The following is an 8,939-nucleotide window of genomic DNA, read 5'->3' as shown; positions in this document are numbered from 1 at the left end:
CTATTTCATTTTCCTTCCTTCCCAAGAAAGCAATTGTTTTCAGAAACAAAAAATAGCAGCATCTATTCTACTAATCTGACTATTACTATAGACTTGTAAGACATAGTTGTTTAAGAAGTTTTCGTTTGATGGAGACTAGCGTTTTCACTAGAACTCGGGGGTTTAATTTGGGATCGATCGTCGTCACAGATACTGAGTCATTGTTTGTTACATCATTACATATCAAGCAATTATTTCTTTCATTTTGGTCCAAGAAGATGGAATTCCTCGCTTTGTGGAGAACGAGTCAACTAAGCAATCTGTTGTTATAGGGTAAAGGACTTACCCAGTAAGATCTCAGAAAGAGATCAGAAGAGGGCTAGATAGCTAGGTTAGGAAGCAATCTGAAATAATTATTGATCACGAGGGCCTGAACCTTGTGTTACAGGAAGAGGGCCGGGAGAGATGGTTCTGTTTAGTTTCTTACGTACCGTAATGATTCACTATGATATATAATTTCAAAGAGCACGACCATTTGCGGCTAAGCTAAGCATGTTTTGTTTAGGCAATGAGTGTGCCGCAACGTTTGTTCGTCTCTTCTTCATAGTAGTACTAGTAGTTTTGGGAGATAATATAGCTTAACGATTCTTTCTCTCAATTATAGCAAATGACATGATATATACTAGCTTAGTTGTGAGTTGTGACTAATACTGCTTTGCCTCCAAGTCTATAGCACTGCACAAACAAAGATTAAGAAGTAATTGATCTCCAAAGCAAGTTGTATGTTACAACTTGTCGACTTTACGTCGAACTTAACAGTGTGAGACTAACTTGTCTACAATACTAATTTTTGATGTATATTATGTTTAAATAAGTTTCATTACAAACAATATTGTGCACTTTTTTAAGTGTTTAAATTATATATACATTGAAAACCAAAGTATTATCATCAACCAATGCAATGCATAATTATAAACAGGTAGTTTTTGAACACCTAATGTATGACCTTGTATGGTCGTATGAGTTTTATCAATTGTATTTATCTGTAATTATCAAAGGATCTTATCATCAACCAAGTCAATAAAATTTCTTCGAGAACTTGGGTGGCAAATACTATTTGATTAAAATTTGAAATCAAAAAATAATTTGCAATTATTAGCTCTACATGGTGTTATCCCACACATAAGGAGAAGTCATGTCTCAATAAAGCAAATAACATTCTTACCTGTCTCATACCTTAATCTATACGTTTATCGCACCAACTTGTTATAAATCTGGACCCTTTCATAGCTTGTTCTGAATGCCAAAAATATCAGTACCATGTTAACATGACCCAGCGTTTTGTGGCAACTTGATATCAATATTAGGTCCCTTTGCAACATCAAATTGAGATCATTAAACACCAAAATCACATTGAACAGCTTCTAGTATATTGAAGCTTTCTAACCAAAAAGAAAAAGTATATTGAAGCTTGGTGTGATTCAGACTGATCGGAGTCCGTTGGGAGCAAAGAATCAGGATCATTAACATATCCAATATGTCCAAATTTCATCTACTTAGCAACCGGGTCATTAGTGTATGTGTATTAGTATATATGGTAGTATGGTACCACTTCTCATACATGACGCAATAGATGACATTTAAGCTACTAAAGTTACTAACTATTCTTATTTTTCATGTGGTCTTCATGTAAAATGAAAAGATCTAGATAAATCTAGCGCAATTTCAACACAATAGCCACTGTTCTCAATCATTATGATATTCATAGATTTTTACCGTAATGTTATTGTCTATAGTTCAGAGTCCATAGAAATTCAACAATGAGGTTTAACTTCATCATGGTGTAGTTCAACCAACACTTTGGTTTCAACTATACCTTATGAAAATCGTATAAACAACCGAACCGAAATCCGATAGACGGTTTTTCGGTTAAAACTCCATGGTTCTATCGCCGAGTCCGGTCTACAGTTATCTGACATAGTGAAAGTTTCCATATGAAACATTAATTACCAAATTTACCACAAGAAAACCATTAACTTGACTTGATCCTCTCTCTTGTGCAAGAATCAAGATCTCCTCCATCATTTTGTGTTCATCATCTCTTGCCTAAAAGTCAAAACCTGGCAGTGAAAGAGATGTGCATGCCAATAACAAGTACTGATAAGACTATGCCCACAATCCAGTAGGGTCGAGATCGCCTGGGGTGTGGGGTAGGGGAAGAATCCAATATCGACCGGTCAGAGTCGTCGGAGTACTGCAGGTGAATCACAGCCGTTCGTTTTGGGTTTTGTCAGTTCCCTTTAATTTTGTTCTTTTCTTTTTTTCTTCTTCTCACTTTCACATCGGCCAAAACAGTGCTTTTCTCTCACCGGTCGCGACCAGCCAAAGTTGGAAATTGGAAAAAAAATCCCAAAGAAGAAATTTAAAGAGAACCTTATGCTAAAGTTAAAGCAACAAAGTTAAAGATAAAGAGGGATGTAGTGGATTGTTCAGGGGACAAGCTTGACTAGTAGTCTTGGTGAGTTTGGGAATATAGGTTTGGTTTTATTTTACTGAATGAGTATAATGTGTACAGGACGAATTAAAGACCTATTGAATAACGATGGTGCATCATGTGTTGTTCGTAAAATGAGCAGATTGGGGATTAATATCATAAATTTATCGTATTTACAAGATATTGAACTTAAGTATAAATTTATTCTAACCGTAGACAGGTGAGTAGAGCCAGTGTCAAAAACAAGTCAAGCTTGACATGACTTGAGTTATTTACAACCCTATACTCAATACGGGTAAGACATTTGGTTTTGCTTTAAAATGTTTTGATTTATTCGAGCATGTATGAGAAATGTTGGAGATTCTCTAGTTTTGAAAATTTTCTCTAACTTTTGATATTTTATAAGAAATGCAAGATAATACTTTGTTGCTAGAACACCACTCTACTCGTCACATTATGATGTACATAGTCTATTTTGTTTCAAGTAAATTCACCTCCTTGTATCCTACATATGGAGCTTTCTTGTCTTCAAAACGAGCGGAATAATCCAACCCTCGTAAAAATGGGTCCAAAATGCATCCAACATTTTCTTGTTGCTTTCCCACTATTTCCAAACGACTAGAGTCTAAACCCAACAGAGTCCCAAATAGTGTCCCAGGAAGGGTCACCCCTAGTGACCAGTCCACCTCCAACCAAAAAGTCGCCGATTCACTTTCACCCCTCCCCACAGACAATCGGCGATTCCCTTTCACCCCACTTGTGCGCGCGAAACGGCATCCTTCACACCCAAACGGCGTAGTAAATACTTCCTTGGAAAACGGGAAACCAAACGGTAAATACTTCTCGTAGTAAATACTTCCTCAGAACCAAAACCAAACCCCCCTCCTGCCCTCCCTCTCTTTCTTTTCAAGACTCTCTCTTTTGTTCTTACATATTAATTTCTCTCACCCAAAAAACACAACCATAAAAAAGAAATGCGACTCCCCAGAACACAGAAACTGCGCTCAGTTGAGTTCTGGGGTTGTTGTTGAGTTCAAAATGGTCTCTTGGTTCTCTGGGCAGTTGTAGTAGAAGTAGTACTGATTTGTCCCCACAAAACCTTCCTCTCTGGCTCTCACTTTGATTCCACACCAGAAAGAAAGCTGTAAAAAGAAAAAGAGAGTTCCTGTCTTTCACTCACTCACAGAACATATATTCCCAGCTTTTGAGTTTTATATAACAACACACCCTCTCCTTAAAAACCCAGACCCAGCTCAGCTTAGACCAACACCACCAACCCCTCTTGTTTCATTTGTTTCTTTTCTCACTTTTGACTGTGAACAGTTGGGTTTTGTTTGGTTTTGGGTTTTCTGGGTTTTGGTGACTTTGGGGATGAGCAATGGGGGATTCTGGTGGAAAAGTGAGGCTGGTTCGGTGCCCAAAGTGTGAGAATCTTCTTCCTGAGCTAGCTGATTACTCTGTTTATCAGTGTGGTGGTTGTGGTGCTGTTCTTAGAGGTATGCTTTCTGTTTTGTTTTTGATTCAAATTTGTTTGCTTTCTGATTTTGTTTTTGAGGAGCTTTAGGGAAAGATGGGATTTTTATGTTGAGAGTTTTAGAATTTGGGGAGTTAAGTTTTAGGTGTTTATGATGTTGATAGTTGTGTTTCTTGTAGAAATTTGTGTTTGATTTATGAGGAAGTTAGGAATGCAAATGAGAGATTAGGGTGTTTGGCCTTGAAATTTGGTATGGTATAGACCCCAGAAACATACACCAACAGAAAAGGGAGTAATCATTTGGATGGATGGATTTGTGGGGCTGAGTTTTTTATAGCTGAAAAAGAAACAGCGTTCCATTTTCTGTAGTGTTTTCTGCAACCAAAGTAAAGCAAAATTTTGTTTATTTTTGAAAGAAGTATGCTCTTTTGGGTGATTCTTTAGAATTGAGGATCAAGTTTTTGGGTGTTCTTAATCATTTACAGCGAAAAAGAAAAGGCAAGATGGGGATACTTTGTCAGAGAAGTCGGACGAAGAAACGGTGGGAGGAGTTTTTGCTACATTGGCTAATTCAGATGATAAAGGAGTTGTTGTTTTAAGTGATGTTTCTGATACAGATGTTAAATCAAGTGAAGGCTCTTTGGTTTCTGATCAAAGGGTTCTAGAGAAGGAAGATGCTGAGATATGCAAGAGGCCCTGCAAAGCTGCAACTGATAACTGGGCTGTAGATAATGGCCTCAATATGAGCATGAAGAAAGATGAAGCGGGGAATGCAGTGAGAAATGTGATGGGAAGAGAACATGGGGATTTGAGTTCTGGATTCAGTTCCACGAGCTTAAGCCGAAGATCAGCATGGATGGCAGCTTGGCAAGCTGAGGAGAGTGGTGCAAAAGAGGGGTTTCGAAGAAATCCAAGAACTGATGTGGAAGGTATGAGGTCTTCGACTTCCAATTATCCAGACGAGGGTCCATCAAATTACCAGTTGGGGTCTTCTCACAGGATAGGGGAAGCATTGAGGAAATCTAATGACCAAGATGGGGCAACAAGAGTTCTGACCCTTGAACAAGACCGAGCTGAGCTTCTGAGGAAGCTGGATGAGTTGAGGGATCAACTTAGTCGGTCTTGTGATATAGCTGGTAAGTCGAAAGAGAAAGCTCCTCTTGCTGGGAGAATGGCTCCTCCAGATCCTTATGGTGGGTCTGACACTGCATATCCAGGTGCTTCTTTAGGACCAAATAGACCTTCTATGCAGTACCTTGGACCAGATAAACATGTTTCAGGACACCCTCAATTTAATCAATATCCTGAGCATCTTCCCTATACCAATGGCCATGAAACTGCTATGCCTAGCTTCACTCCTTCCATGCATAAATCGAACAATTTTCCGGGTTATGGGGACCCTTATGGACCCCAAATGCTCGGTGGAGCTCCACATCCATTTCCTAGGCAATACCAACAGCCATCCCATCCATACTTTTCTGGACAGTATGCTGAAAATCATGCTGATCCATACGAAGTGCATCCACATAATGCAATGCTCCACCAACCTTCTTGCCCTTGTTTCTATTGCTATGAAAAACACAGACGGTCATCAGCACCAGTTCCACCCACTGCTTTTCAAAACAAAAGGTTCCCCGATTTCCCTAGCAATCCCATGTTGGCCCATCCTGAAAACCCTGGGTTGCTTGGCCATAATGATCACTACAGACATAGGACTGTAGTTCCCCCGCCCTTTCAAGTTCCACAGCCCCATACAAGATGGCCAAGTGACCTTAACTCCTACACGGGCAGTTTTGCTCATTCCCGTCCTCCGAGGACGGAGCTGGCCAGTGTTGGTCGACGATGTCGTCCATTTTCTGGTGGTGCTCCATTTGTCACATGCAACAATTGCTTTGAAATTCTGCAGCTGCCCAAGAAAGTATTGCTCATGGAAAAGAGTCATCAGAAGATAAGATGTGGTGCTTGTTCTACTGTAGTTGATTTTGCAGTTTCTAATAGGAAAATTGTTCTTTCTCATCATGCTGAGATGAAACAAAATCATTCAGAAGTCGATAATAGCTTGAACGAGGTTGTTAGAGACAGTTCTTCACATTCTCATGGCCATGTTTCCCGGGTCTATGCTCATTTCTCTTCTGAAGATTATGATAATTCTGGTTATGATTTTCAGTCTATAGATAGAGAACCTGCTCTACCATTTCCACTACCAAGTTCAACAGCAATCAAGCCTCATGAGATGCAAACCTTTCATTCTTCATCTCCCAGTACCTCTGAGGATGATTGCAACCCAGACGTTCCAGTTGCTCCAAGAGATATCACAAACTCTGCTCAGCAGCCTATCAAAGCCACTTTTTCGCCACCACCTCCTGGTTCACCTCTGCAGGATCATTTTGATTACTCAGGTAATAACATGGTAAACCGCCTTGGGAAGGGAAACCGAAGTAGTCGCTCAGATCAAGAGAAGGTGAAGCCCAGTAAGATTACGTCGAGACAAAATTCCTTAAAAGAGACATCGTTGGCCACGGAAATGGAGGTATCATTCAATGAGTACTCTAATACTGGGGTTTCCCAAGATTCGTGGGATGCAAGCAAAGAGGAGGATCAGCCAAAAGTCAACAAAGGTGGTGATTCATTCATTGCCAACTTCATTAAGAAGAGCTTTAGAGACTTTTCCAAGTCAAATCAGACAAATGAGAATGGTAGGAGCAATGTTTCAATCAATGGGCACCCCATACCAGACCGTGTGCTGAAGAAGGCTGAAAAGATTGCTGGAACAGTCCATCCTGGACAATATTGGTAATTTTTCACTCCCTAACACATGGTGCATTTCTATGCATGCTGTTAATTAGTGCTTTGCTATAGTTTATGATAAATGTTGGACTACAACCAGCTATTGTTTTTTGAAAAAAAAATAGGAGGAGCTAATTAAGATAGACTTATCATGGTTTAGTGTTAGAGACTTAGAGGAGAAGTAGCATTTGCAATACATAAATGAAATTTTGTTATGTTCTTCTGAAAATGAGTGCCATTTTTTATATTAAAGAATGTGTAATATCATTGTCAAAAGTAATTGTCTTGTTCTCAGGTTTCATTACTGAATTGTACCAGATAATTGTACTTGTTGGATATCTGTGGTGTTTCTGATTTGGTTGTTATGCTGTAAATCCATTTCCTTGCATGCATATAGTTTACATGCTTGGAAGCATTGTTTGAAGGATAACTTTATCTTGAAACTGTGCCCGTCTTATAAACCTTTACTTCTTCTACTCTGGTGATTAATGTCTTTGTTTCTATAATTGGCCAAACAGGTATGATTTCCGAGCAGGATTCTGGGGTATCATGGGTGGGCCTGGTCAGGGCATAATTCCTGTAAGAAAAACAGATTCCACACCACTATCAGCACATAAGCTATTAGTTATAGTTTAGCTGCTCAATATATTGAAGACTTCTATTCATTGTGCAGCCATTTATTGAAGAGTTCAATTACCCGATGCCGGAGAACTGTGCTGGTGGAAATACTGGTATTTTTGTAAATGGAAGAGAGCTTCATGAAAGGGATTTGGATTTATTGGCCAGTAGAGGACTTCCCACTGCCAGAGATAGATCTTACATTATTGAGATCTCGGGGAGAGTCCTAGATGAGGACACTGGTGAAGAACTTGATAGCCTTGGAAAGCTTGCCCCAACGTAAGCGCAAATTATAATGTGATGGTTTCGTAGTAATATGTTTCTGTTATCACTGTCAGTAGATACTGGATTGTTTCTCATCTCACCTCTAGCTTTGTACTTTTGTAGTTTATTTTATCATCATAATTTCACCAGTGTAGTATCACTTCCATGAGTTTCTTTGCACATTCTCTAATGTTGTTTCCTTTGACACTTCCTACAGGGTTCAGAAGGTGAAGCGAGGATTTGGAATGAAGCCTCCAAAAGTACCTACATGATCAACTTTAGAAATTACTGATTGCTTCTGACATTGGGTAGAATCTCGAGTTTTCCATCCTGAGCTAGAAAGTAAAATCATGAAAAGAAGAAGAAACCCAAGAAGAGGTCCCGCACAGAATTGTAGATTACCGTAAATGAATGATAAGCTGCTGAGGATGGTTGGTACTTAGTAGGCTGGTTTTGTCTCAAGTCTTGTGCATTCCTTGAAGTAGACTAGTTTTGTCTCGGCACATCAAAATGATCATGTGCTCTACTATGATTGTGCTATGTAGATCAAGTAGGTTTCTCTTTCAGCTGACATCCAATTTTTCCTGTATATGGTTTGGCTTCTCTTTTCTTCCTAATATATACTCCAAAGTTGTAAATTCATCTTGTTCAAATGTTGGTTTTACAATTTCATCTCCAAACCATATTATGGAAAACTCTCAGTTTTGTGCATTTGCCAAGTATGGGCGGTTTTCCAGTAGTAAATGGGAGGAGAACAAAACAGAAGATAAGAAAACTTGTTCAGACTTGGATCGCATTCTGCAGATGATAGAATGGATCAAAGCCAGTGCATAGAAATTGACAGAATGTGATTGTGAAATGGAAGCTCTTTAAAGCTTTCACTTTCCCGTTTGGTCCCCCCTATAAACAAACCTTCATGCTTTACAATTTGCAAAGATTTTGCAATTTTTGGAGAAAGACATGCTCTGCTATTTGGATCCAGTTAAACATATGTATGATAACAGACAAGCTTTCTGGTTCTTATCTTGGGTTTGTGAAAGATAATAAACATGAATTAAATCAAGTATTATAGTATGCTTAGCATCACGAGGTGTTATCGAAGTTCTTGTTTAAACTAGAACCAAAATAGATATTAGTTCTTTAGTGAATGTTACAAACAACCACATATCAATGCACATGAAACCAATCAAACCTTCCAGGAAATTTTGACTGTCTTGATCAGATTACTGTCAAAAGTCAAAACTATTTTCTGCTACAAAATTTCAAATTCAGACAATTCATTTATATTTGTCCGGTTATATCATGAGGTTAAAATTACTTAAC

At 38.8% G+C, this 8,939-nt stretch overlaps 1 protein-coding gene across 1 annotated transcript; it reads left to right on the top strand.

The window, feature by feature from the left end:
- Positions 1–3,851: 3,851 nt before the first annotated feature.
- LOC101299137 lies at positions 3,852–8,293 on the top strand. The gene is made up of 5 exons (XM_004308271.1): positions 3,852–3,969; positions 4,433–6,740; positions 7,253–7,313; positions 7,408–7,631; positions 7,834–8,293. The coding sequence occupies exons 1-5, from the start codon at positions 3,852–3,854 to the stop codon at positions 7,886–7,888; spliced, it is 2,766 nt and encodes a 921-aa protein (XP_004308319.1). The 3' UTR covers positions 7,889–8,293.
- The last annotated feature ends 646 nt before the right edge of the window (positions 8,294–8,939 follow it).

The sequence above is a fragment of the Fragaria vesca genome, linkage group LG7 (genome assembly GCF_000184155.1).
Source record: "Fragaria vesca subsp. vesca linkage group LG7, FraVesHawaii_1.0, whole genome shotgun sequence".
Lineage (NCBI taxonomy): Eukaryota > Viridiplantae > Streptophyta > Magnoliopsida > Rosales > Rosaceae > Fragaria > Fragaria vesca.
The sequence above is the reverse complement of the archived record's forward strand: the minus strand, read 5'-3'. Positions and strand labels throughout refer to the sequence as shown.

Coding starts and splice junctions, on each gene's coding strand:
- LOC101299137 (XM_004308271.1), top strand. CDS start 3,852: ATGGGGGATTCTGGTGGAAAAGTGAGGCTGGTTCGGTGCCCAAAGTGT. Junction 3,970..4,432: donor TTGTGGTGCTGTTCTTAGAG/GTATGCTTTCTG, acceptor AATCATTTACAG/CGAAAAAGAAAAGGCAAGAT. Junction 6,741..7,252: donor GTCCATCCTGGACAATATTG/GTAATTTTTCAC, acceptor TTGGCCAAACAG/GTATGATTTCCGAGCAGGAT.